The sequence below is a fragment of the Pelodiscus sinensis genome, chromosome 22, assembly GCF_052426305.1.
Source record: "Pelodiscus sinensis isolate ZL-2025 chromosome 22, ASM5242630v1, whole genome shotgun sequence".
Classification (NCBI taxonomy): domain Eukaryota; kingdom Metazoa; phylum Chordata; order Testudines; family Trionychidae; genus Pelodiscus; species Pelodiscus sinensis.
In genome coordinates this window covers 16,955,127-16,982,484 of record NC_143073.1, presented here as the reverse complement: position 1 = coordinate 16,982,484, position 27,358 = coordinate 16,955,127, and the positions used below count along the sequence as shown (strand labels likewise).

At 54.8% G+C, this 27,358-nt stretch overlaps 2 protein-coding genes and 1 long non-coding RNA gene across 4 annotated transcripts; 1 reads left to right on the top strand and 2 right to left on the bottom strand.

Moving 5' to 3' along the window:
- Positions 1 to 7,309: 7,309 nt before the first annotated feature.
- Positions 7,310 to 8,903, bottom strand: LOC142819641 (uncharacterized). The gene is made up of 3 exons (XR_012897504.2): positions 8,726 to 8,903; positions 8,382 to 8,600; positions 7,310 to 7,716 (listed from the first exon to the last, which is right to left on the bottom strand). It is a non-coding gene; the product is annotated as an uncharacterized LOC142819641 (long non-coding RNA).
- An 807-nt stretch (positions 8,904 to 9,710) lies between these two features.
- Positions 9,711 to 14,975, top strand: ENO3 (enolase 3). 2 transcript variants are annotated; one of them, XM_006114645.5, is made up of 12 exons: positions 9,711 to 9,859; positions 10,795 to 10,881; positions 11,073 to 11,168; positions 11,809 to 11,867; positions 12,233 to 12,302; positions 12,467 to 12,600; positions 12,712 to 12,934; positions 13,346 to 13,543; positions 13,756 to 13,957; positions 14,212 to 14,320; positions 14,398 to 14,456; positions 14,735 to 14,975. In XM_006114645.5, the coding sequence occupies exons 2-12, from the start codon at positions 10,797 to 10,799 to the stop codon at positions 14,802 to 14,804; spliced, it is 1,305 nt and encodes a 434-aa protein (XP_006114707.1). In that variant the 5' UTR covers positions 9,711 to 9,859; positions 10,795 to 10,796; the 3' UTR covers positions 14,805 to 14,975. The 2 variants fall into 2 exon arrangements, with proteins under 2 accessions (XP_006114707.1, XP_006114708.1); XM_006114646.5 differs by having other exon boundaries at positions 9,760 to 9,900.
- A 369-nt stretch (positions 14,976 to 15,344) lies between these two features.
- SPAG7 (sperm associated antigen 7) lies at positions 15,345 to 27,279 on the bottom strand. The gene is made up of 7 exons (XM_075907846.2): positions 27,120 to 27,279; positions 24,666 to 24,733; positions 24,459 to 24,547; positions 24,102 to 24,186; positions 23,603 to 23,692; positions 23,023 to 23,179; positions 15,345 to 16,289 (listed from the first exon to the last, which is right to left on the bottom strand). The coding sequence occupies exons 1-7, from the start codon at positions 27,256 to 27,258 to the stop codon at positions 16,171 to 16,173; spliced, it is 747 nt and encodes a 248-aa protein (XP_075763961.1). The 5' UTR covers positions 27,259 to 27,279; the 3' UTR covers positions 15,345 to 16,170.
- Between the last annotated feature and the right edge of the window lie 79 nt (positions 27,280 to 27,358).

Genomic DNA, 27,358 nt, shown 5'->3' with positions numbered 1-27,358 from the left:
CCAGTTGCTGGGGTCTCCAGTTTGTGCTGGTCCCTGGAACAAACTCCCTCCCCCTCTCCCTCTTAAACCAGTAACTGCTGGGGACACTGATTGCCCCTCCATGCAACCCCTTTGAACCCCCACAATACCCTCATCCCCCACTTTGTCACAACTCTCCCCTTCCAGTCTGAACTGAGCAGGGTCACTTGGCCGGTGGCCTGGGGAAGTGCAGGGCCCCGCCCCGGGGTAAAGCATCTGCTGTGACATTAGCGCTCCCCTTCACATGGACCCACCTCCATGTCGTAATCCTGCAGGAGCAGGCCCCAGCTGGGCGTTGGCCCCTTTCCCCTGGTGCAGCCAGGTCAGGGGGCGGGGTCAGCGCACACCGGGAATCTCCGCCCAAATAGACAGGGCTGCAGCGTTGGAAGGGCCCAGCCCGGGGCCTGGCGTTGCGTCTCTGGCCGCGGAGCGCTGTTCCCGGGGCAGCAGCGTCTTGCTGAGTGCACAGTGGGGCGCTTCTCCCCACTAGGCCAGTTTGCATCAGCACCGCGCCCAGCCCGGGCTCTGGGGCTGGGTGAACCCCAGGAAGGATTTGCTAAAACCCGGGTTGACCGGCGGTGGGCCTTGGACTAGTGCCGCCTTCAGCGCACAGAGAGCCCCCTGGCACTGCTCAGTCCAGCCACCCTGTCCGGCTGGCCCGTCCCACCCAGCTCTGTCAGGGGAGCTGCCAGGGTGCTAAAGGGGCACAAACCTCCGGTAGTGCCCGCCATCCCAGTGAAAGCCTGGACCTGCCTCTTAGTCTGGGGACTGGCCAAGCCCTGAAGGCCTCCACGTTAGCCGGCTCCGGCTTCAGATGGCCACGCCGACCTTGTGGCCCAGATTGGACACCTCTGCCATCCCCGCCTTGCACCTTCTTCACCTGCGACACATGGTGCCCCAGGTCTGGCTAGAGACACAGATATCGTCACTATGAGCCAGAGCCAAGCTGTGCACCCCCCCAGCAACTGCTCCGCCAGGCGCTAGAAAGCGGCAGGCGCCCCCCTGTGGCCAAAAGGCAGGACCAGGCACTGGAAGGAACCTATTGGGTGGTGACGGCCGACTGTGCCCTGGCCTCTGGGTCCAAAGCCACCGCCAGTAGCCTTGGTGAGATCCACAGCAGTGAGGTCGTGGGCCCCCCAACTTGTCTAGAGTCTCGTCAGGCCTGGGCATGGGGGAGGCGTCGGACACGGTGATGGCACGGAGCTTCCAACAGTCCACCCAGACCCGGATTGTCCTGTCCTTCTTGGGAACCAACACCAGGGGCGAGGCCCAGGGCTGGAGAAAGGGGGGATCGCCCCTAAAGCCGGCCTGTCGCCGACCCCTCTCTCCGGATCCTGGGCTGCTTTCCCAGTGTCCCGGGATGGGCTATGCCTGAGGGGTGATGGGCTCCTGTCTCCACTGGTGAACAGCCAGGTTAGTGAGCCCAGGCCAGACAGAGGCAGCCGCTGGTGGGAGCGCAGCAGCTCTCTGATCTCTGTGTGCCGGGCAGGAGTTAGCTGGTCTGAGAGGGGAACTGATTCCAGTGAGGTGCCAGCCTTGGCCTCTGGAAAGAGACCCACCAGGGGATCCCTTCTCCCTGTCCCCCCACTGCCCACACACAGCCAGCACCAACTTCTCCCTGTCCCCGTGCGGCTCATCATGCTGACATGGTGACCGGGTGGCTGTGTGCCCAGTTGGAGGTTCCACCACGTAGTTCTCCTCATTTACCTCTCTGATGACCCTGAAGGGGCCGTCCCAGGCCGCTTGCAGCTTGGTCGTCCTCACGGGGATGAGATGCATCACCTGGCCCTGTGGCATAGGAACGGGCACGTGCGGAGCCGTCGTACCAGACTTTCTGCCCCTTCTGTGCCCTGGCTGGGACCTCCTTGGGGAACCCGACCCTGCTGAAAATGGCCAGCAGAGCATCGGCCGCAGTGTCTGCCTTGAAAGAGGATGGCGCCAGAGCCTGGGGTAGCAAATAACGAAATCCACTGCCCCCAGGATGTATTTCTTCCCAGATCAGGTCGCCTGGCTCAGGGGCCCCACTGTGTCCAGGGCCACCTTCTGTGATGGGCAGGGCCCTCAAAGCTGCTTTAGACTTATCCTGGGCCGCCCCCTCCTCCCAGCAGGAGTCCAGAATTGTTGGGCCACCAAAAAAGGCTTCTGCAGCAGCTTCTGCCCGGTGCACTGGAGTCCCTGATGCCCCAAAAAGGGGACATCGTGGGCCAGGTACAACAGCCCGTGGTGGTACCGCTGGGGAACCCCCAACTGCCTCCGGCTTTCCAAGGTTCAGTTTGCTCCCGGCCAATCCATTCCTGGCACAGGAATCCCGGCTCCCACAAGAACCTCTCCCTATGGTCCACCCCCTTGGATCCTGCACCCCCGTGGCCAGCCAGGGGCCTCAGCTTCTCCGAGGAGGGATCCTTGTGTAGCTACATCTGGAATTCCACTGCTGGGGTTGAGGGTATGGCTCTGGAGGGTCATGCCTCAGTTTCCCTACCTTGGGCCCGAGGTTCTGGCCTTCCCCTGTCTAGCCCTGCCCTCAGTGTTTCACTCCCCCCTTTGGGAGGTCTTGCATCTAGAGCCAATCGTAGGGGTGGGTGAACTGGGTGGTCGGCTGGGGCTGCCATTTTCAAGGGGCTGCCAACAGAGTCAGTCTTAGGGGCAGGCCACAATGCGTTTTGGCCCAACCTCCTGAATCCTCCCCCCAGGTTTTCCCCGACCCCTTTTTTTTTTGGTCTGGTATTTTTTGGAAACCATCTGGCAACCCTACGGGCAAGCCAAGCAATTTCCTGGGGCCGCCAATTGGTTAGGACTGGCCCTGCTTGCATCCCTGGCTGATTGGCTCCAGGTGAGGGCCAGGGTGCTCTGAGTGCCCTCTGGCCAGTCCTCTGGTCGTTACCCATTAGCTCCTGCGTGGGTAGCTGATCATGCCCCCCAGCCTCTTTGGGCCTCTCCTAAGACCCCATTTCAGGTGTATCTTTGCTACAGGCACCGTGGCTTGGCCCAAACACTCCCTCAGGGTCAGGTATGTGCTGGGCACTAGTAGGGATGTTAAGGATTAGTCGACTAGTTGGTTCCCCCCCACCCCCACTTGCTGTTTCTATCAGATAGAGGCAGCAAAGTGGAGGGAAGAGGGGACACTTCAAAGCGGCAGCACCACACAGCTGAGCCTGGGATCAGCTCTATGGCACCACATGGAGCCCAGGCTCTGTGTGGCAATTCAAATCTGAGTCCCCCACAGACCCTGGCTCCATGCTGCGCTGCTGCTTCAAAATGTACAAGACTCTTGTACATTTCAAAGCTGGCACCCTCATGCATCCCAGAGTCAGTGGGACTTCCTGCTGGCCAGGCTGCAGGCGGAGTTCCGCATTCCTCCTTTGAAATGTACAAGAGCCCCAGCGGGACTGCAGAAATGCCTATCGACTAGACGAGTAGTAAATTAACCATTACTTAACATCCTTAGGCACTAGCTGGTCTGGGCCCATGGCCTGGGGCCGCGCCAGTGTCACGCCACGCCCATGTCCCAGACATTCCTTAAGAACATCAGAACGGCCAGACTGGGTCAGACCAATGGTCCATCCAGCCCAGTGTCCTGTCAGCCCACAGTGGCCAATGCCAGGTGCCCCAGAGGGAGGGAACACAACAGGAAATCCTCATGCGATCCCTCCCTGTCACCCACCTCCAGAGAAACAGCCTAGGGACACCATTCCTACCCATCCTGGCTAATAGCCATTGATGGACCTAACCTCCATGAATTTATTTGGGTCTTTTTTGAACCCTGTTAAAGTCCTAGCCTTCATCACATCCTCTGGCAAGGAGTTCCACAGGTTGGCTGTGGGCTGAGTGAAGAAAAACTTCCTTTTGTTTGTTTTAAACTTGCTGCCTATTAATTTCATTTGGTGACCCCTAGTTCTTATATTGTGGGAATAAGTAAATAACTTTTCCTTATTCACTTTTTCCACACCAGTCATGATTTTATAGCCTCTACCACATCCCCCTTAGTCTCCTCTTTTCTAAGCTGAAAAGTCCCAGTCTCTTTAATCTCACATCATATGGCACCTGTTCCAAACCTCTAATCATTTTTGTTGCCCTTTTCTGAATCTTTTCCAATGCCAATAGATCTTTTTTTTTCTTCCCCCCACCTCAGTGGGGATGATGTGGTGATTGTTCCCGGGGCCTGTCCCACACTCGGATTGAGTACGGGTATTCTGGGGCTGGCTCCCCACCTTCCCCAGCTTGCCTGGCCTGGCCTGGGGGTCCCCTCCCCTTGGCACAGCCCAGTCAACTGCATCCTCCCTCGGGCAGGTGGTGCCTCCTCCAGGTGGGCTCCCACCCTGGGCTCCCACCCAGCAGGGACTCGGAGGCTCCGCCTGGCTGCCATTTCCTTCATCCCCCAGCCCTGTGTCACCATCTGTCCCTTTTGGCCCCAGTAATTGCGTTTCAGGTCCCTCTAGTCCCCTGGGGGGGGGCAGCCAGCCCCAGCGTTCAGGGCCACCCTGGGCTGGGCTTCTCAGAGTCCCACCTTCGAGGGGTCTCTGGGTGACTCCACCTCTGAGCCCCCGATGTGGGTCTCCCCCACCCTGCTCCGATCTGCTGGCGCAAGCCCATCGGCCAGTGTCCCCGCACTGCGCAGATCTTTGGGCTGCCAGTCGGCCGGCCACACCCCTAGGGCTGGAGGGCAAATCCCCTACAGCTGCTCCACCCCCACCAGGTGACACATCCTCTGCGGAGTGGCCCCCAGCACCCTTCCCCCACTTACCCCCTTGGCCACCTCTCCCCCAACCCCAGCTCATGCAGCAGGGTCCTGTCGCTCTCTGTCCACCAGCCTCCGCTCCCCTAGCACCAGCTCTTTCGCTTTCAGCTCCAGCCTGTCTCCGCAGCTCCTCTGGGGAGAACCCGGATCGGGGGCCATCCTGCTGACCCGGGAATCAGGTCTGATGGACTCCCGGCTGCCACCCTGTCTGCCCCCGTGGCTGCCCCCAGCTCCTCGGGCTGCATGGGAGCCCCACTGGGATCTGGAAGGCCATTCTCCACTAGCCGAGCCATCAGCTGCTCCTTAGTGAGCCTCCCGCGGCTCAGCCCCCTCCCCCTGCACAGACATGCCAGGTCGCTCTGACAGAGCCGGGCACAGGCCATTTCCCCCCTGGTTCCTTCAACACCCTCGTTTGTCACTGGCAGCCGCTCGCTGCAAAGCACCCGCAGCCAGCGGCCTACAGGTAGGGTTGCCAGATGGTTTCAACAAAAATACTGGACACCAAATAGTTGACATTCCATCACAATCTACGTCACATCGTAAGGAAATACCGGACACTTCTATTTTCTCAATTTGTTTCCCGAACAGAAAGCTCAAGTACTGGACTGACCGGTTCAAAACCAGAGACCTGGCAATGCTACCTACAGGGTGCACCACACACCAGCCTCTGCTGCCACCTCGGCACAGCTCACAGGTGGTGCCCACGCTTGGCCCATCGGTCCCCAGGAGAAACCCCCGACAATGCGACAGCCCCTTCTCGGGGGGCCACTCTCTCCTGTGGGGTCTGCCCCTCTCTGAGCTCCCAGAGCTCTCAGAGCTCCTGGCTCTGCCCTGGGCCCCTCAGGGAGTCCACTCGCTCTGGGCCCCCGGGGCCTCCACTCGCAGGGGGGCCAGTGCAGCCCTGTTCTCAGACCGGAGCGACTCTCCGCCAGCAGCACACAGGAGGGTTCATTGAGCACTGAACCCAGCACAGGAACTCTCAGGCCTGTAGGCCTGGCCCCCCTCAGCCCAGCACGTCTGAGTCTCCCCTGCAGCCAGGTGGGCTCTGCCTGCTCCCCCTGCCCAGACCAGCAGCCCCCTCCTCCCAGCCCAGCCCCCAAATCCCTCCCCAGCAGCCCCTCCCCGGCCTCTGTCTTCTTCCCAGGTAACCGGAGTCACTTAGGACCCCCTTTTTTTCTGTCTCTCCTCTTCTCCGTCCTTTGTCCCCCCAGTTGGGACCTGCTGGGCAAGACTCCGGGATCCTCTCCCATTGGCCTCCCACTGGCCAGATCCAGCCGTGCCATCCCGGCTGGGTCTCCCGGTTCCCAGTCGCTGCGGTCCCCAGTTCTGTGCTGGTCCCGAGAATAACAAACTCCCTCCTTCTCCCCTTGTTAATCCAGTAACAGCCAGGGACACTGAGTGCACCCCTGCAGGTAACTCCTTCGGACCCCCAGGAATCCCCACTTTGTCACACCCATTCTCTGCCTCCCAAGGCTATGTCTACACTACACTGTTCTTCCAGAGAAAGCTACACAACTTGAGGTTTGCAATTTGTGTAGCTTTTTCCACTTCTTTTTTCAGAAGAGGCTTTGCCGACATTTGGCCCGTCTACACTGGACCAAATGTTGGAAAAAAAACTTTTTTCAGAACATCCCTTCTGCCTCGTAACATGAGATTTACAGGGAAGCTGAAAAAGCACCTCTGCTCTTCCAAAAACATTTCAGAAGCGCAGACATGTTCCCTGAACTCTATAGTGTGGACATAGGCTGTGCCAGTCAGCCCCTGCCCTGGGGCCAGGTGGGAGCTGGTGTCCCCTAGAGGGGACAGGCCCCTGCCCCACTCCAATTGATCTTGGACCCTCTTGGCCCTTCTGCCTTGTTGCCCCCTTCTGGGAGGTGTGGCCAGGTGCTGGGGCAGGAAGGGGAATCTCCAGGGGCTGTTACAGATGTTGGGGGAGGCGGAAATGCCCAGCTCCTGCCTAACACCAGCTCCCTATGTTGCAGGTTCGAGATCCAAGAAGGAGGGGACTGTGCGTATCTGATTGACGCGAGTGGGGCCAGCAGCTTGCAGTGCACCGGTGAGAGGCACTGGGGTCTGTAGCAAACCCAGCACATTTACAAAGGCAAAAGAAGCTGCCGTGGAAGGGAGCTCATCACAGTATCGTCCAAATAAGCTGTGGGAAAGCCAGCCTGGGGCATTCTTCGACTCTCGTCCTGGCGGAACGTCTCTTTGTGAAGAGACAAGCTGGACACATTTCGTCCCCCACTCCTGGCACATATTTTTGCTGCCAGTGAAACTGCTCCATTCATCTGAAGAAGTGGGTTGTGCCCATGAAAGTTCAGGATACTTTTAAGAGCAGGTGGGATAGACAGTTACTGGGGATAGATGGTGCTGGGTCCTGCCGTGAGGGCAGGGGACTGGACTCGATGACTCTCGAGGTCCCTTCCAGTTCTAGTGTTCTAGGAGTCTATGATTCTGTTATCCCCCATCCCCCAGAGCCTCTCTCCCATGATTAATGGATGCATCTTGCTGAGCAATAGGGGCTCTAGCCCAGGGGTGGCCAACCAGTTAGAGACTAAGAGCCAAAATAGTTGTGGATAGTAGTGCAAAGAGCCACATATTATATATTTATTTTTATATATCTATATATAGAGATATAGACATATAGATATATATAGTACACAAAATATAGTGATAAAAATAACATTACAGGACATTTCAGACAAGAGCACAATTTGAAGTGCCTGTTTCACTTCAGCCTGTTGATTTCTGGTCTGGTTTCCTCATTTTTTTTACTTATGAAGATTATGGCTTTTTTATAGTTCTAAAAATTCAGCTGTCTCAGACTGCAAATATGAGCGGTTCAAAAATATGGGAGAGACTCATATCTCAGAATAATTGCTTCAGCATAGCAAACAATAGCCTTTGCATTTTCTTTAAAGAAATACAGTGTAAACCAGGCACATGCTGATTCTTGTTTTGCCCTGGAAATGAAATATGACATCTGTGTTGGCTGCCTTATTCTGCATCCACAAAGACTTTGAGTTAAAGGTGCTTCAGCTCCCCCCACCCCGGCTCTAACCCAATGCACCCACCCCTCCCCCAGAGTCAGGCACCCCCAGCCCCTCGCTTTAACCCAATTCCCCTCCCCTCCCCCAGAGTCAGGCACCCCCAGCCCTTCGCTTTAACCCAATTCCCCTTCCCTCCCCCAGAGTCAGGCACCCCCAGCCCTTTGCTTTAACCCAATTCCCCTCCCCTCCCCCAGAGTCAGGCACCCCCAGCCCCTCGCTTTAACCCAATTCCCCTCCCCTCCCCCAGAGTCAGGCACCCCCAGCCCCTCGCTTTAACCCAATTCCCCTCCCCTCCCCCAGAGTCAGGCACCCCCAGCCCCTCTCTTTAACCCAATTCCCCTCCCCTCCCCCAGAGTCAGGCACCCCCAGCCCCTCGCTTTAACCCAATTCCCCTCCCCTCCCCCAGAGTCAGGCACCCCCAGCCCCTCTCTTTAACCCAATTCCCCTCCCCTCCCCCAGAGCCAAGTCCCCCTAGCCCCCCACTCTAACCCTATCCTCCTCCCTTCCCCCAGAGCCAGGCACTCCCAGCCCCCCGCTCTAACCCAATGCCCTCCTCTTCCCCCAGAGCTTGGTCTCACCGGAGCCACCACCACGTGCTTCCCCTTCCAGGCGCTGGGACGTATGCGCAGAGCGAGCGGCCATGAGCAGTCTGGGTGCGTGGCTCCGAATGCCAATCGCGCTGTAACCCTAAGAGCTGCATGTCTCTGCGCAAAGAGCCGCGGGTTGGCCACCCCTGCTCTAGCCTATCAGGAAACAGGTGACCTTCCTGGCATGGCCACTTGGTAACGCTCCTGTTCCTGCAGGTACAAAACATATGAACTCCCGTGTGCTTCAGGCCAGTGCTGGAGACTGGCTACAGCGACCCCCCAGCCCTCCCTAGCCAGACAGTAAACCCAGGCCCCTGCTCTAACCCTCCAAGCACCTCAGTCTGATGCCGTCAGGTTCAGGTGCTCGGTGAATGGCTACGACCCACCCCCATCTCACGCCGAACCCCAGCGCCCCAGGCTGAGGATCCCCCAGTGCCGGGAACCCCCCATCGCCTCAGGCCCGTGCTCTATGTAAGGAGAGCAGCTCAGGTTGCCTTGTCCTTTGCCCAAGGCTTGGAATGGGCTCCCTGCACCTCTGACCTTTAGCGAACTAGCCAGGGGCTAAATATAGGGCAAGGGAGCATCTGTGAGGGACCCCAGCTGCCTGGAGAGGCCAGCAAGGTGGGTGGGGATCCCCCAGGCCCTATGGGAGGGAGCAACAGGGACAGCGCCCCCTGGGGGGTCAGCTCCCCAGAGTGCAAGGTATCAGCTGCTCCTTCCAGCTTATGAATGGGATAGTGTGAGTCATGGAGCTGGGACAGGCCCGTCCCATTCCCCATCCCCCTGAGCCAGCCAGTCCATCCTGGGGCCAGGTGATAGCTGGCACCCCCTAGAGGGGCCAGGCTGTGGGGCTCTGGGCGCTGCCCCAGAGCAAGCTGTGCAGGGCAGACATGCTGCACACACATGGGCCTTGGCCAGCCTGGGAAAGCAGCTGTGTGGAGTGTCCACACCAGGTTCGATGCTGCCCCCAGCCACTCTCCCGAGGACACCTGCTCACATCCTCCGGACCCCCCGGGCCTCACAGTGAGGCCATGGGGATGCAGGGCTAATAACCTGCCAGCCATGGTAGGAAGAGGGCCCTCAAATGCCCCAGTGCCTGATTCTAGCCCAGCTCTCAGGAGCAGGAGGATGAGTGGGAGGCTGATAGGATTAAGCAGGGGCTGGGAGTCAGGACTCCTGGGTTCTCTCCCCAATCCTGGGAGGGGAGTGAGTGTGGGTGGGAGGGTTACAGCTGGGCGGTGGGGGCCTGTGTGTGAGATTTCTCATGAGGCCACATACTTGTGCATGTGCCAATGGCTTGTCTCAGAGCTGGCCTGTGTCGCACAGGCAGGACACTTACAGACTGTCCCTAACTGGCCTCTAGTGGGCGGGGGATGCCCGGGTATAAAAAGGTGGAGGCAGCCACAGCCTGGGCACTGTCAGCTGCCCACCCCCCTGACAGCCACCGGCCAGAGACGAGACCCAACCAAGTAAGGTTCCCTCTTGTCTATTCTGTACATCAGAGGAGCAGGTATGGGGCACTGGCTGGGCGTGAGGGGCACCGGAAGGGTGGGGGGGAGCCCAGGGCTGGGCTGCCAGGGCCCGAGGGTCGGGAGTGAGGGGCACCGGTAGGGCTGGGGGTCTGAGAGCCCAGGGCTGGGCTGCCAGGGCCTGAGGGTCGGGAGTGAGGGGCACCGGTAGGGCTGGGGGACTGGGAGCCCAGGGCTGGGCTGCCAGGGAGTGAGGGGCACTGGTAGGGCTGGGGGGCTGGGAGCCCAGGGCTGGGCTGCCAGGGCCCGAGGGTCGGTAGTGAGGGGCACCGGTAGGGCTGGGGGTCTGAGAGCCCAGGGCTGGGCTGCCAGGGCCCGAGGGTCGGGAGTGAGGGGTACCGGCAGGGTCAGAGGGAGCCCAGGGCTGGGCTGGCAGGGCCCGAGGGTCAGGAGCGAGGGGTACCGGCAGGGTCGGGGGGAGCCCAGGGCTGGGCTGGCAGGGCCTGAGGGTCAGGAGTGAGGGGCGCTGGGGGGCTGGGACCCCAGAGCCTGTCTGTTCTGGGCTCCAGCTACAGGCTGCCTGGTCTCAATGAGGGGATGGGGTGACCTCTCTCTCAAGCTGCCAGCCCTCAGGAACTGCGTGACTCTATTTTTAACCCTGGCAGCTGCCCAGGATGTGTGTGTGGGGTGGGTGGGAGAGCAAATTTTAAAGGGTTCAGACATGCTTTGGACAGGATAAGGATCCAGGGTTTGTGAGACTGCTGGTTTCTCTCCCTGGCTCTGAGAGGGGGGGGGGCTGGTGGGTCAGAGCAGTGGGCTGGGAGCCAGGACTCCTGGGTTCTCTACTTGGCTCTGAAAGAGGGTGGCTGCGCATGTGGGGAACAATTCCTGGGTCTGTATTGTTTGAAGCCTCCTCTTTTTCCTTGTCCTTTCAGCCATGTCCATCCAGAAGATCTATGCCCGAGAGATCCTGGACTCCCGTGGGAATCCCACGGTCGAGGTGGATCTGCACACAGCCAAGGGTGCGTGGGGGCCAGGGCTGGGTTGTGTGGTGGGGGTGGATGCATGGGGAGAGTCTGATGGGGCCAGGGTGGTTTATCCCAATGCTGGGATATGGGGGGATCCTGAAGCCAGATGGGGAAGCTGATGGGAATGAGGCTGTCCTGGGCTAGGTGGGGAACCCTATAGTAATTACTCCCCTTGTTTCCCCCAGGTCGTTTCCGAGCCGCCGTCCCCAGCGGCGCCTCCACTGGCATCTATGAGGCGCTGGAGCTGAGGGATGGAGACAAGTCCAGGTACCTGGGCAAAGGTAAGGGGCTGGCAAGTGGGGACACTGATGCTAACTGGGGAGGGGGAGACTTATTCCTCCATCCAGCCAAAGCCAGGGCAGGGTCAGCTCAAGGTGCCATCGCTTGCTGGATAAATGTCCAGAGGTGATAAAAGCCTCAAACCCATGTTTTTGGTAGGGTTGGCTGAGAGATTCCTTGGCTGGTTGATTGGTAGGAGTGGCTGACTGGCCGAGATGTTCAGTGGCTGGTTGGTTGCTAGGATCGGCTGGTTGGCCAAGACACTGACTGGCTGCGTGGTAGGGGTGCTGCTTGGCCGAGAGGTTCATTGGATGGTTGGGTGGCAGGGTTGGCTGATTGGTTTACTGGTGATGTTGAATGGCTGGTAGGGTTGACTGTTTCGTTCATTAGTTGACTGATTGAATTGGTTGATTGGTTTATTAGCTAGTTAAAGGTCCTGGATGGTGCATTCTTGGGTAGTTTGTTCATTAGAATTTAGTTAATTTTAAAAAATGTCCATCTCCTAAAATGAACTCCAAAGACGTCATGGCTTGTCCAAATGAGAATGGCCCAGGCAGCTGGCGGACAGGTGGGGAGCTCAGGGGCAGCTAGTGGGGAACAAGACACCCGCTGGGTACAAAATCTTTGTCCTTCTCCCCACAGGGGTGCTGAAGGCTGTTGAGCACATCAACAAAACCATTGCTCCAGCACTCGTTGAGAAGGTAACAGCGCCCACTCGTGCCTGTTGGGGTGTTTATGAGGGGCGGGGCAGTACATGGGCATGGAGCAGTGCCTGGCTACAAGGGGAGGGCAGCACCGAAAGGTACCTGGTAGTGGATGGTGCCCAGCTGGTTTGGGGATACCTGGCTATGGCAGGAGGTTGGGAAGCGCAAGCCCAGCTATTAGGGACACCCAGGGGGAGATTAGCTGGGGGAGGGGAGAGATGAGTTGTGGGGGTCCCTGAGTGCAATCGTGTAGCTATGTATATGTGGGTACCTGGAAGAAAGGGTCAGTGTGAAGAGTCTTGGATGTGGGGGGCAGCTCCCCATGGTGCCTATGTGACCCCTCCCCCATTTCACCCCCTCAGAAACTCAGCGTTGTGGAGCAGGAGAAAATTGACAAAATCATGATCGACCTGGATGGGACGGAGAACAAATGTGAGCATGAGGCATTGCCATCGACCCTCTGCCAGTGCCCAATGCCCACTTGGGTCCCTCTCCTCCAGTCCCCTAAGCAAACCCATCCCCGCCCCTTCCCTCCGCAGCTCTCCCTGGTACCTGACTGTGTGGGAAGGGGCTAATCCTGTCTCTCTCCCCCACAGCCAAGTTTGGGGCCAATGCCATCCTGGGAGTGTCACTGGCGGTGTGCAAGGCTGGGGCTGCAGAAAAGGGAGTGCCCCTCTACCGACACATCGCCGACCTGGCTGGTAATGCAGAGCTCATCCTGCCTGTCCCGGTGAGAGCCCCAAACACCAGCTTCCTCTGGGAGGATAGTGGGACTCGTGGGTTAGAGCAGGGGAGTGGACAGCCAGGACGTATGGGTTATAACCTGTCCTTTCCCCGGCAGGCATTCAACGTCATCAACGGGGGCTCGCATGCAGGGAACAAGCTGGCAATGCAGGAGTTCATGATCCTGCCGGTGGGAGCAGCCACTTTCAAGGAGGCCATGCGTATCGGGGCGGAGGTCTATCACAACCTCAAGGCTGTCATCAAGGGCAAGTACGGCAAGGATGCCACCAACGTGGGAGACGAGGGCGGCTTCGCCCCCAACATCTTGGAGAACAATGAAGGTACCAGATGCCTGGGTTCTCTCCCTGCTCTTGGGAGGGGAGTGGGGGCTGGGAGTCAGGACTCCTGGGTTTTCTCTCACCCCATTCTTTGGCTGCAGATTGACAGGAAGGGGGTAGCAGCTACTTATAGATCTGGGGTTGAGTTTCAAGACTCTCTGAGGCTGGGTTATAGACTCAGCCCAACTCCCTCAGCAAATGTCGCAGCCATAATTAGTGCAGCTGCTGGTAACTGGAGCTGTGGGGAGCATGGACCAGGAAAGGTCACAGCATGCTAGGGTCTGCTGCTCTGGGGCAGGGGGGGGCTAGTTACACAGGGACCCCTCATCTTGCACTGAGATGCAGCCACTTCTGGGGTGGGGCAACACACCTGTGTCTGTAGACTTCACTAGCTGTGTGTTCTCCTGACCCCAGCACTGGAGCTGTTGAAGTCGGCCATTGAGAAGGCCGGCTACCCTGACAAGGTGGTGATCGGCATGGACGTTGCCGCCTCCGAGTTCTACCGCAGCGGGAAATATGACCTGGACTTCAAATCCCCTGACGACCCCGGGCGCTACATTAGCGGAGAGAAGCTGGGAGAGCTCTACCAGAGCTTCATTAAGAACTACCCTGGTAAGGGGCCTGTCCTCTCTAGGAGGCACTTCCACCTGGCCCCAGGGCAGGGACTGGCTGGCTCAGGGGCGCAGAGACCTGTCCTCTCTAGGGGGCACCGGCTCCTACCTGGCCTCTGGGCAGGTACTGGATGGCTCAAGGGGGCAGGAAACGGGGAGGAACCTGTACACTCCAGGGGGTGCTGTATCTCACCCTGCCCCCCCCCCCTCCAGTGGTCTCCATCGAGGATCCCTTTGACCAGGATGACTGGGAGACCTGGCAGAAGTTCCTGACTCAGGTGCCCATCCAGATTGTGGGCGACGACCTGACTGTGACCAACCCCAAGCGCATTCAGAAAGCCGTGGAGCTGAAAGCCTGCAACTGCCTCCTGCTAAAAGTCAACCAGATTGGCTCCGTCACCGAGTCCATCCAGGCGTGAGCAGGCCTGGGGGTGGAGGCTCTGGGGGAGTGTGGTCGGGAGCCAAGAAGCCTGGGTTCTCTCCTTGGCTGTGGGAGTGGAGCGGGGGCATTGGGAGCCTGGACTCTGGGGTTCTCTCTCTGTGCGTAGCCAATAGCACGGCGCTCGGTGAGCTGCTGGACAGTCGCACTGGGGGACAGAAGGTTAGATCTGGATCCCCCCAGAGCTGGACTTACCTCTTTGCCTCCCCCCTGCCCCCATTCTCTTCCAGGTGCAAGCTGGCCCAGAGCAATGGCTGGGGCGTGATGGTGAGTCACCGCTCCGGGGAGACCGAAGACACCTTCATTGCAGACCTGGTGGTGGGGCTGTGCACTGGGCAGGTGAGCCACAGGGGCTACACTCCCCTTCCTTCCAGGTAACAGGCAGCCCCTAACCTCCATTCTGCCTGTCTCCCCAGATCAAGACTGGAGCTCCCTGCCGATCAGAGCGACTGGCAAAATACAACCAGCTGATGAGGTAATGGGCTTGGCTTGTCCCCTTTAGGGGGCACTCGCTCCCACCCAGCCCCAGGGTGGGAAATGCCTGGCTTGGGGGGGGGGCAGGGAATGGGGCAGCTGGGGTACCAGCTCAGCTTCCAGCCCCAGGGCAGGGATTGGTTGGGTCAGGTGGGAGCAAATGGAGCAGGGTAGCCATGCCATGCATGCTCCCAACATTGGGCAGCTGGCTCTCAGGCTGGGCATAGGGTATCCCCCTCTCATGGTCCCAACAGCTCACCCTGGCATGTCTCCCCCCAGGATCGAGGAGGCCCTGGGTGACAAAGCTCATTTTGCTGGGCGCAAGTTCAGGAATCCTCGTGCCAAGTGAGCTCTGACCATTCACCCCAGCGTTGGCACAGCCCAGGCCCATGGCTGGAGGGACCCTCTGCACCAGGATCCATCTAGGGCAGAGCAAAGTCACTCGCGAGCGATGGTACCTCTGGGCCCAGCACTATCCACCCCCAGCGCTGAGCTCCAAATAAAGGCACCTGGACACAGAGACTGTGTGGTTCTTATCTGGGGGCAGGACTCCGGGGCTCACTGCCTGGCTCTGGGAAGGGTGGCAGTGGGTGGGTCAGAGCAGGAGCTGGGAGCCAGGACAACTCTGGGAGGGGAGTGGGATGTGACGAGGTCATTGGGGGACTGACAGGAAACTGCTTCCCCTAATGGTAGCGACAGGTGCTGTGGGGAAGGGGCGTCTCCAGCTGATGCTGTTCCTGGCCCAAAAGCTCCAGCAGAGATGTCTGACCCCATCTGGACTCAGCTCTGTGGGTGGGAGGGGAATCTCCACAGCACACAGTATGGCGCACTGACACAGGCATACAGAGTAACCCTTAAACCCCACCCCAGCAGGGGGAGACAGGGTGACTTGGATTCAACAGAGACAGTTTATTGGGCCAGGACAGCTCCCCTTACGGCCCCCATCACCGCACATATCCATACACACGCCAGGGAGCTGCTGCTGCTGGGAGGGGGAGGTGACTTCCTGGGCTCTGTCTGCCCCTCACTGCACCCTAGAGTGTGTGTGGGGGGATTGATTCTATTTACACTTAAATAACAAACAGCCCCCGCCCATCACTAATTCACTGAGGGGCCCAGAGCTCCCAGTAGGGAGAACATGTTAAAATCCCAGCCCCCCCCACACTGTGGCACTAGGGCCCCTCCCTTCCCCCCACAGATTTCCAGTGCTCCCCCACCATGCAGGTTATGGGCTCCCCTCCCACGAGCGACAGGGCGGGACAGGGCTCCAATAGCTCCACAGCTGGGACCTTCTGGCAGGGCTGGGGAGGCACTGCTCTCTGGTGGTAGAAGTAGGATACTGCAGCTTGCCATGGGGCCCAGGCGCTCTCCAGTGAAGGAAAGGGACACTGTACCCAGTTCTCTACTCTCCCACACCCCAAAGAGAGACTCTTCCCCTCCCCATGCTTGGGGACTTCCCTCCTCCCACTACAGATAGAAACAATGCCAAACAAATCTTTTAAAATATTCCCCCCTTGAAAACCTAAAACCATTAAGAGGCTACGAGGTAAATACTGGGTGGGGTACCTGGTTATATGGGAGAGGGGGAGCGCAATCCCCCCTCGCCGTCTGGGATGCCCCAAATAAGGTTTACACACAGCAGCAGGTGTGAAGTCAGTCCCAGGGATCCCTCCCACCCTTGGCTCTGAGCAGGACCCCCATCCCCCACACACACACTAGGAGGTCCCAGCTCCGCCTGGCTCTGTGTCTTCATTCTGCCGCAGCCGCTTCTTAGCTCGGATCTCGTTCATGGCCTCCTCGATGGAGCGCGTGTCCCGCTTGTTGGCCACGGGAACTGGAGGGGAGAGAGTGAGCGGATGAACCCAGGTGTCCTGGCTCTGCCTCTTCCAACCCCCAGACCATGCTCCCCTGCCAGAGCTGGGGAGAGAAGCCAGGAGTCCTGGCTCCCAGTCCCCATGCTGCTCTAACCCACCAGCTCTCACTGGTGGGAACAAAAGAGAGAACATCAGAACAGCCAGACTGGGTCAGGCCAAAGGTTCATCCAGCCCAGTGTCCTGTCTGCCCACAGTGGCCAATGCCAGACACCCCAGTGGGAATGGACAGACCAGGGAATCTTCAAGTGATTCCAGCCCCTGTTGCCCATTCCCAGCTCCTGGCAAACAGAGGCTGGGGCCCAATTCCTGCCCAGCCTGGCTATTAGCCACTGATGGACCTACCCTCCAGGAATTTATCTAGCACTTTTTGAACCCTTTTAGTGTCTTGGCCTTCACAACATCCTCTGGCAGAGAGTTCCACAGGCTGACTCTGCGTGATGTGCAGAAATACTGCCTGTGGCTTGTTTTGTACCTGCTGCCTATGAATTTCATTGGTGGCCTTGGTTCATGTGTTATGAGGAGGAGTAAACAACACTCTCTTAGGCAAGATATGGTCTCATCAAAAATAATTCCTAATCAGGTCATTTTTAAAATACTTAATCCCAGTTCCCTGGCATCTTAAGGTGCACCACCTTTCAAATTCCACCTCCCTCCACTTTTTTGAGTTCGGCGTAACTGCACTATACATTATAATCTTATCAAATAAATCTTATCAGCAACTCTTTGGAAAGGAGAAGAGATGTATTATTATGGGTGAGCCAGACAGGCCTAGGTGTAGTATTTCCCTGAATGAGACCGAAGAGAATTATACAGGGATATTAGGGAAAGTTGGACATGAAAATACGATAAGATGGCCTCCAGCCACCGAAATGGTGGATAATGATATTACTGAGTCTGATCTCAGGGGAGGAGGTGAGGGATTGATTGAGAGACATTTGGAAAGACAGTGACCCAGGCAAGGATAAAGTTACTATTAAGGATCTATGGGAAATTTTTCATAGAATCCTAGGGTTGGAAGAGACCTCAGGAGTCATTAAGTCCAGCCCCCTGCCCAAGGCAGGACCAATCCCAACTAAATCAACCCAGCCAGGGCTTTGTCAAGATGACAGTTAAAAACCTCTAGGGATGGTGTGACGACGCGTCGGGATTTTCCCATCTCCTGCACCCCCGAAATGGCATGAACAGACTTCACCAGCCAGTAGAATGGAGGTTGTTTATTGTTCCTCCAGCACAGCGCAGCACAGATGTAGTCTGGTTACAGGAACTGGGGCTAAGAGGCCTCAGTGCCCCCCTTGAGATAGGGGAGTCCCAGCCCCCCTCCCCAGCTCCTTCTTCCCTGCCTTCCAGCCAGGAACTAACTCCCCCTCTTCCAGCCCAGCATTCCACCTCCCTTTGTTTCTCTCTTTGTTTCTCTCCATGGGGGGCCCGCAGGTCAGACAGGTTTTTGAGTCACCTTTGCATAATGAGGTTTTCCCTGCTGGGTCTTGCTCCAGACAGCAGAGGTCACCACAGCCCAGCAAGTACCCCCACTACGTCACAGATGGAGATTCCACCACCTCCCTAGGTAACCCATTCCAGTGCTTCATCACCCTCCTAGTGAAACAGTTTTTCCTAATATCCAACCTAGACCTCCCCCACTGTAACTTGAGACCATTGCTCCTTGTTCCCTTGTTCTGCCATCAGCCACTACTGAGAACAACCTCTCTCCATCCTTTTATTTTTTTTATAATGGAGATTGCCTATCTCCTAGATCTGGAAGGGACCTTGAAAGGTCATCAAGGCCAGTCCCCTGCCTTCACAGCAGGACCAAGTACTATCCCTGATGAATTTTTGCCCCAAATCCCTAAATGGCCCCTGCAAGGATTGAACTCACAACCCTTGGTTTAGCAGGCCAATGCTCAAACCACTGAGCTATCCCTCCTCCTCTTTGGAACCTCCCTTCAGGAAGCTGAAGGCTGCTATCAAATCTCCCCGCACTCTTCTCTTCTGCCGACTAAACAAACCCAAATCCTTCAGTCTCTCCTCATAGGTCATGTGCTCCAGCCCCCTAATCATTTTGGTTGCCCTCCGCTGGACCCTCTCCAATGTGTCCACATCCTTTTTACAGTGGAGGGCCCAGAACTGGACACAATTTTTTAATTTGGACTCTTGTATAACTTGTTAAAATGTTTAAGATAGGGTTTTTAACTTAACAGATTGCTGACGGTTTTTAAGAAAATAGGACTATTTTAATCCCAAAGGTACTGGGGAGGAATTGTCTAAATTATCCTCCTGGAGGCCATTAACAATTGGCTCTGTTTGTGTGAGGCTATATACAAAAATGGTAGTAAAAAGACTGATGTCTACCGTTAAGATTCATTGGTAGACAAAAAGGTTTTATTTTGGCACCAGGTTGTGAAGAAATAGTGATTTTAGACAAGTTAATTAAAGGGGCTAAGTGAAATGGACAGGAGCTAGCTGTTTGGCAAAACATTTGTCTCAATAGGGCATGAACATATTATGCCGGCCTTAAGAGATTTGGGATTAATGAGGGATTTATAGATATTGTTAGGGATTTTATAGTAATTGCATCACTAGGGTGCGGGTAGGTGGTAAGTGCACTGGGTCCATTAACATAAGAAGAGGGGCAAACACAGAGACTCCTTATTTTCATTAATAGCCATTGATCCTTTGCTGGTTAAACTGGAGACTGAGGGCTTGGGGTTCAGTGTTCTAGGAAAAAGTTTTGTGGCCTTGACTTCTGCTGCTGATGTGGCCATTTTAGGTGGGACATTTCAAAGGATGATTAGGAACCTGAGATTCTAGATTAGTGTTTCTTAAACTTTTTAAGACTGAGGAACACCAAACAATGTTTTTTAATAGGAACACCAAGGATTTTTTTTTGTTGAGCAAAAAAGTCGGGGGCGGGGGGAGAGAGAAGGGGAGGTCAGGGGAAAGTTATTGAGGTAAAAAGGTTGCCTGCCCCTTTAAGGGTGACCATTTTTAATTCTGTTGTTCTCTGCGGCACATGGGTGTCCCACAGAACACAGTTTAAGAAGCACTGTTCTAGACTGTTTCTGCCAAAATGCTAGTTTGAAGATAAATGTTAGGAAAGCAAAGGGATTTCACATAATGGTGAAGTGTAAGATTTACATGGTTAATCCCAAGGAAAATTGGAAATTGGGCAAAGAGAAGACAGACTGTCAACCAGGACAGTTTGAAAAATATTTGGGTGCAAAGACAGACCCTTCGGCAGGGCTGGGTGATATATTGCTAAAGGAGAAAATGACTGACAGGTGCAATAAATTTATGTGAAGCACCTTTGAAACCTGCCCAAAACCTGATGATTTTATGACATATGTTTTACCCAGGACGATTTATAATTTGCTTTTAACTGAGCCTCCTTTTTATATTTTAGATAATTTGGATATTATAAAGAGGAAAGTTGTTAAGATTTTACACCTCTGTTAGTACACGACTGATGGGCTATTTTATGCTAGAGGAAGAGATGGGAGATTTAGTATTCAAATCCCCAAATATGCTAATTCAGAAGTGGAGAAGGCATATTGTTTCATGAGCTGATGGATAGATATATTGTATATAGATGCAGGGTAAAATTTAGTTGATAATGTAGAGAGCGGTTACCCCAAATACAAAAAAGTGGAGGGAGGTGGAATCTGAAAGGGAATTGGGATTAAATATTTTTTAAATGACCTGATTAGTCATTCCTTTTTGATCTGTGAAGAGCTTCAAAAAGATCTCACAAAACTAAGTGACTGGGCAACGAAATGGCAAATAAATTTTAATGTTGGTAAATACAAAGTAATGCACATTGGAAAAAAATAATCCCAACAAAATGGTGGGGACTAAATTAGCTCTTATCACTCAAAGAGATCTTAGAGTCATTGTGGATAGTTCTCTGAAAACATCCACTCAATGTGTAGCGGCAGTCAAAAAAGCAAATAGAATGTTAGGAGTCATTTAAAAAGGGATAGAGAATAAGACAGAAAATATCTTATTGCCTCTATATAAAACCATGGTACACCCACATCTTGAATACTGCATACAGATGTAGCCGCATTATCTCTAAAAAGATACATTGGTGTTGGAAAAGTTCAGAAAAGGGCAAAAAATGATTAGGGGTTTAGAACAAATGCCATATAAACAGAGATTAAAAACACTGGGGCTTTTCATCTTAGAAAAGAGGAGACTAAGGGGGGATATGATAAGAGGTCTATAAAATCGTGACAGGTAAGGAAAAAGCAAATAAGGAAAAGTTATTACTTGTTCCCATAACATAAGAACTAGAGGTCACCATATGAAATTAATAGGTAGTAGGTTTAAAATAAGGATGTTAAATTGAGGTTAATTGACTATTTGAACAGTCAATGGAATTTCCATCAACTACTCGATAGGAACTTCCACATTCCTTCTTTGAAATGTATAAGAGCCAATGCTGGGGCATTTCAAAGTAGGAATGCAGAAGTCCGTGTACAGCCTGGGACCAGTGGGAAGTCTTGCTGACTCCAGGCTGTACGTGGCGTGCCTGCTTTGAAATGCACAAGAGTCCCCAGTGGCCATGGAGCCCAGGGTCAGAGAGGGACTCTGGGGAAATGCTGCTTGGAACTGGGGTCCCCAGCTGACCCTGCGCGGAGCGCTGCTTCAGTGTTTCAAAGGGACAGTGCCGCACAGCTGAGACGCGGATCAGCTGTGTGGTGGCTGCCCCTTTGAAATGCCGCCTTGGGGTTTCAAAGCAGCCACACAGCTGATCCCCGGCTCAGCTATGCTGCCGCTTTGAAGTATCCCTCTCCCCCACCCCCCACCTTTGCTGCCTCTATCTGATAGAGGTAGCAAAGGGGGTGGGGAGGGAGGGAGGGAGAGAATCGACTAGTTGACTGACTATCCAATAAGCTTTTGTTTATCGGATACTCGACTAGTCCTTAACATCCTTAGTTTAAAACAAACAAAAAGAAGTTCTTCTTCATGCAGCGCACAGACAACCTGTGGAACTCCTTGTCAGAGGATGTTGTGAAGACCAGGACTTCAACTTCAAAAAAGAACTAGATAAATTCATGGAGGATAGGTCCACCAATAATTATTAGCTAGGATGAGTAGGAATGGTGTTCCTAGCCTCTGTCAGAAGCTGGAAATGGATGACAGGAGAGGGATCACTTGATGATTACCCGTTCTGTTCACTGTCTCTGGGGCATCTGGCATTGGCCACTGTCAGAAGACAGGACACTGCAGCACAATGGATCTTTGGTCTGACCCAGTATGAAGGCATTCTTGTGTTCTTATTAGATCGTTTCTGTTAAATCCTCTTCATTTATCACTGCACTACATTAAGTGCTAATGTTTTCTCTACCAGATACACACTAGCTAGAGGCAGAAATGATATGTGTAGATGGTGTGGGAAGGTTAGGGAAACAAGCCTGCATATATCCAGGAAAGGTGCTTGGATAAAAAGGTGTAACAGGGTAGTAGCTACGTTGATTGATGAAATGGGTAAGTTGGGATGGAAAACAGTAGTGGAACTGTATTTAAGAAATAAAGATGACCATTTAAGTAAGCCTGATATTGTTTTTGTTAGAAAACTGCCAGGGTGGAGGACATTCCTGTTCAATGGGAAGACAATTCTGATAGTTTGGAGAAGGCCCACAGGGAAAAGGCGACTTATTACTCCAATTTGGAGGAGGATATTAAAGAACTAACTGGGAGTAGAAATGTCCATTTTTTTGGCCTTGTAACTGGGGTGTGAGGCAAATGGAGCCAAGGTAATGATAAATTTTTACAGCTCCATGGAATTGAGAGTGGAAAAAATTTAAGGAAAATATACGTAGACTCATTCTGTGTGCCACTACCAACATGAGTGTTATGTTCAGTGACAAAGAGTGACCCCGGAGCGCCTTTCCCTGTATCCTACTAGATTGATAATTGTACATATTTCTCCATAAAACGAGTAGTCCTCTGGCACCTTAGGACTACCCTCTGAGATATTTCTACATATCTTAACTTTGTTTTTTTCCATATCCATGACTACATTTTCACCAGTCCTTTTATATATGAAGATTTTAATTTATTTAATAAATACTTAATCTGGATTATTATATTTTATATTATATATATTTTTTACTGGACATGACTGTGGATTGGTTGCAAAGAGTAACCAGGAAAGGGTAGGTAGTCACGCCTATGTATATAGCTACTGTTCCCAAACTGGTCATGATTTTATAGCTATCATAACACACATCCACTCTCCACATCATCTCTTTCCCAAGGTGAAAAGTCCCCGTCTTCCTAATCTTTCCTCACATAGAAGCTTTTTCAGACCCGTCATCATTTCTGAACCTTTTCCAATTCCAATACATGGGACAGGTGCCCCATGGATTTTTGTAGTGGCAATGTGATATTTTTTATCCCTTTCCTCAAGGTTCCTAGCCTTGGTAGCCAACTCGCCATGCACTGCACACTGAGCAGATGTCTGGAGAGAATTACCTGCAGTGACTCCAAGATCTCTTTCAAGCAGTACCATCCGATTTAGCCCTTCTTGTTTTCTGTGTCTAGCTGAAACTGTAGTTTCCAATGGGCATTACTTTGCATTTATCAGCATTGAATGTAATCTGCCATTTTGTGGCCCAGTCTCTCAGTTTTGTGAACCCAGGCATCCTGGTGTCAGCCCCCCGAGAGAACCCAGAAGTCTGGGCCAGTGCTCACCACAGCCGTAGGCCTTGTTGGCCTCCATAGTGTGTGCAGCATCCTTGGCAGCCACCTTGCCGATGAGGTGACTGTATTTGTCCTTGTAGTCGGTGTTTGGGCTGACCACAGCTGGACCCCTCAGTGCCTCCTGCTCTGCCTCCCGCTGAGCCAGCTCCTGGGGGGGAGGGGAGCAGGGATGTGTGAGATGGGGCAGGGACACACCCCAGGGTCGCTTGCCACAGGAGCCACACCCAAACAGAGAGTAACCCCCCCCCCAGAGAGAGTGAGGTCACACCTCCACCCTGCCCATGGGCAAGACCTGCTCCCAGCCCCACCCATCATAGGAGGTCCCACCCATTCACCCTGGGAGCTCCAACTCATAGAACAACACCCCTCCACAGAAAGGGAAGTCACACCTGAGCCCTGGCCACCCACCTTGGGAGGCCCTGCCCTCTCAGAGAATGATACATCCCCATGCAGAGTGAAGTCGTTCCCCCACTCCCACTCCTGTCCACCCATGGACAGACAGGCAAGGAGATGCCCCAGCACCCCCACTCCTACCCTGCCCTGGGGGCAGCATAGCCAGGGGGCAACGCACCTTGAGGCGGCGTTTCTCCTCAGCCCGTTGGGGGTCCCACTCCTCCCCACAGCGATAGGCCTCCAGCTCCTCGTCCGATGGGGCAAATTCCTAGGGGGCAGGGGAAAGAGTCAGATACCCCAAAGCCCCTGAGGGAGTGGAGAGCAGAACTCCTAGAACTTCCCACACGCTGATCCCACTCCAGCCCCAGTGTGACAGGGAGCCTGGGGCTCCTCAGTCCTCTCCCTGGCTCTTAGAGGGAAGGTGTGTGTGTGTGTGGGGGAAGCAGGGTGTCTTGAAGGTTAGAACAGGGGGCTGGGTGCCAGGACTCCTGGGTTCTCTAGAAGGAGATGGGGTTTGGTGGGTAAGAGCCTGGGGCTAGGAGCCAGGACTCCTCGGTTCTCTCCTCAGCTCTGGGAGGGAAGTGGGGGCTGGTAGGATAGAGCAGCAGAGTAGGCTGGGAGCCAGGATACCCGGGTTCTGCTGGGAGGGCAACAGAAGGTGGGGGGGCACTGCTCACTTTTTTAAAGATCATGACGTAACGACTCTCTTCGTCATCTCCAAAGGAGAAGGATGTCAGCCCAGCGACTTCCACCACATCATGCCTGGGATGAGAGAGGAAAACATGCATTTATTTGCACATGGAACTCATGAGCAGAGCCAGTGTTCCAGGTGCTGGGCCCAAAGACCCCTCACTCAGTGCTGAGATGGCAGAGTTGCTGGTTACACATGCACCCCTCATCTAGTACTGAGATGCAGCCATCTCTGGGATGGAATGGCCAGTTACACAGGGACCTCTTAGCTGGCATGTAGCTGCCCAAGGATTACGTTCCCACCTTCTCCCCGCTACATATGCCCCATGCCCCCAGTGGCTCACAGGATGCTGCGTTCAATCTTGTTCATAGGCTGGAATTTCTTTTTGGTCTGCGTGCTATCCTGGATGAAATCAGACACCTCCTTCTCCATCTGAAAGGAGACACGGAAGGGAAGGCTCAACGGGGTGGAGAATGGGGCCCAGGTCTTGTCCCCTCTTGGGGGTGCCAGCTCCCACTTTGCCCAAAGGAAGCCTCTGTGGGTCACTCACCCTCCTTCTGAACTCCACCTTCTGCCGCTTCTCCTGCTCCTGCAGCTTCTTCATCCGGGCAGCTTGTTCTGCCAGGGCAAGACAACAAGCAGCTCAGAATCTGGTGGTGACAACAGGGGGAGCAGGGAGACAGGACACCTGGGTTTTCTCCTTTAGGTGACTTTAAATAAAAGCCCTTCCCTCTGGTGCCGCCCCAAGGGCTACCCCTGTAGTCTGTGAGGTATGTGGGTGGGTCTCAGCAATTGCCCCAGCCGATATGGAGGGCTCCGGTCCTAGAGCAAGTCCAGTCAAGGTCTGTCTCTCCTGCCTTGCTCAGACCGCAATGCCCGCCATAGTGACCAGTGGGACTCCAGCTGCTGATCCTATTCGAGGTCTTGGGCCAGACATTGTCTTCAGGAGGGAATCCTGAGGATATGGGGGTCAGTGTCAAACAGGGACCATTTAGCACTGCCAGTGAGCACCAGGCATGTCCAATTCTGTGTACAACACCACTCCTGCTTCTATTTATAGCCTGGTCTCTACAGTATCCCTCCCTCACCCCTGCTTCTATTTATAGCCCCATCTGTACAGAGTCCCTCCCCCATCTTTGTTTATAGCCCAGACCAGGGGTGGGCAAAAGGGCTGCTGCAGGCTGGATCTGGCCTGCCAAGCAAGTTGATCTGGTCATCGGAGCCAATCAGGGCCTGGGGGCAGAGAAGGGGCACATGAAGTCTCCTGGGCTAAGCACTTAAAATCAACTGCAAGCTGCTGCTCAGCTGGTGTCTTACTCTAAGCTCTGCATTCCCTTGCAGAGCAGGGACAGGGAGCAAGAGATTTCATGTGCTCCCCCTCCCCAGCCCTTGACAGTATTGACCCAGGGGCAGCAGGGGGGAGCACACAAAGTCTCCTCCCACCACCAGGGACAGAGTTACCTAAAGAGAACCTCCAGCTGTTCAGAACAGCTGGCGGTTTGGGGGTGGGGGAGGGGAAGAGACGTTGCATGCTCCCCCAGCCCCAGGGCAATCAGGCTCTGTGAATGGAGAAGGGTCCTGGCCCCACCCCTTCCACCTGAAGCCCTGCCCATTCCAGCATGGCCCAGGGCCACTTCAAAAATTAGTGGCCCTTAGACAAAAATTATTGCTCACCCCGGCCCCTTCCCCACCCCCATTTCTATTTACAGCCTGGTCATAGTATCACAGAATACCAGAACTGGAAAGGACCTCGAGAGGTCAAGTTCAGTCCCCTGGTTCTGCCATGAGGGCAAGCACCATCTGTTCTAGATCATCCTTGATAGTTGCCCATCTAACCTGCTCTTAAATATCTCTAGTGCTGGAGATTCCACAACTTCCCTAAGCAAAAAAACTTAAAAAAAAGAGTGGTTCTGTAGCATCTTAGAGACTAAATTATCACAAGCATTCATAGGCACAACCCACTTCTTCCGAGGAGTGACATGGCCCCTCTGAGACTCCACAGGCAATGTATTCCAGTGCTTAACCACGCTGACAGTTAGGAAGTTTTTCCTAATGTCCAACTTAAACCTCTCTTGCGGCACAGGTCAAGAACAATTTTTTCCCTCCTCCTTGGGACACCCTTTTAGGACTTGAAAACTGCTATCGTGGCCCCCTCAGACTTCTCTTTTCTAAACTAAACAAACCCAGTTTATTTTATAATGGAGATTGCCTATCTTGTAGAACTGGAAGGGACCTTGAAAGGTCATTGAGTCCAGTCCCCTGCCTTCACAGCAGGACCAAGTACCATCCCTGACAAATTTTTGCCCCAAATTCCTAAATGGCCTCCACAAGGATTGAGCACACAACCCAGGGTTTAGCAGGCCAATGTGCAAACCACGGAACTATCCCTCCCCCCTAAGTCCTTTCAGTCTTCCCTCCTAGGTAATGTTTTCTTGACCTTGAATCATTTTTGTTGCTCTTATATGGTACTTCTCTAATTTCTTTCATCTTTCTTGAAATGCGGTGCCCAGAACTGGACACAATACTTCATTTAAGGCCTAATCAGCGCGGAGCGAGCGGAAGAAGGACTTCTCCTGTCTTGCTCACCACACTCCTGCCAGTGCAGCCCAGAATCAGGTCTGCTTTTCAGAGTGACACGTTGCGGTATTTAGCTTGTATCCCTGGGTCCCTCTCCGCCGTGCTCCTTGCTAGACAGCGGCTTCCCGCTGAAGCGGGCTGTTCCTTGCGAGTGCAGTAATTTGCATTGATCCTTATTCAAGTTCACCCCGCTCAGCTCAGACCAGCCCGTTTGTCCGGGTCATTTGAACTCTGGCCCGTCCGCCGAGGCACTCGCACCCCCCAGCTCGGGGTCCGCGAACTCCCCGCCCCTCCCCCGGGCCGCGCGTTCTGCCGGGGGGCCCTGTCCCGGCGGGGCAGTTAGCGGGGGTCGCGGGGCAGGCCCCAGGGGGCGGAGCTGGCTACGACTCGCGCCTCCGGTCCCCGCCCCTCGACCGTGACGTCAGACCTCGCGCGCGGCGCCGCGTCTCCTGGTCGCCCAGCCCCGGCGGCCGCTCCATGGAGCTCAGGATGGAGCCGAGCAGGTCCAGCTCCGCCATGGCGCCACACTCCGCCCCTTCCGGCGGGCCACCGGAACCCGGAACCATCCGGGCCCCACCCCTTCCGTACGTCACCGGAACCAAAGGCGCAGAGCCGAGGTTCCGTGCCCTGTCGGAGGATAAAAAACACCCCGCCCGTAGCGTCTTA

Coding starts and splice junctions, on each gene's coding strand:
- ENO3 (XM_006114645.5), top strand. CDS start 10,797: ATGTCCATCCAGAAGATCTATGCCCGAGAGATCCTGGACTCCCGTGGG. Junction 11,868..12,232: donor CTCCAGCACTCGTTGAGAAG/GTAACAGCGCCC, acceptor TCACCCCCTCAG/AAACTCAGCGTTGTGGAGCA. Junction 13,958..14,211: donor GTCACCGAGTCCATCCAGGC/GTGAGCAGGCCT, acceptor ATTCTCTTCCAG/GTGCAAGCTGGCCCAGAGCA.
- SPAG7 (XM_075907846.2), bottom strand. CDS start 27,258: ATGGTTCCGGGTTCCGGTGGCCCGCCGGAAGGGGCGGAGTGTGGCGCC. Junction 24,548..24,665: donor AGGTGGAGTTCAGAAGGAGG/GTGAGTGACCCA, acceptor GTCTCCTTTCAG/ATGGAGAAGGAGGTGTCTGA. Junction 23,693..24,101: donor ACGTCATGATCTTTAAAAAA/GTGAGCAGTGCC, acceptor CCTGCCCCCTAG/GAATTTGCCCCATCGGACGA.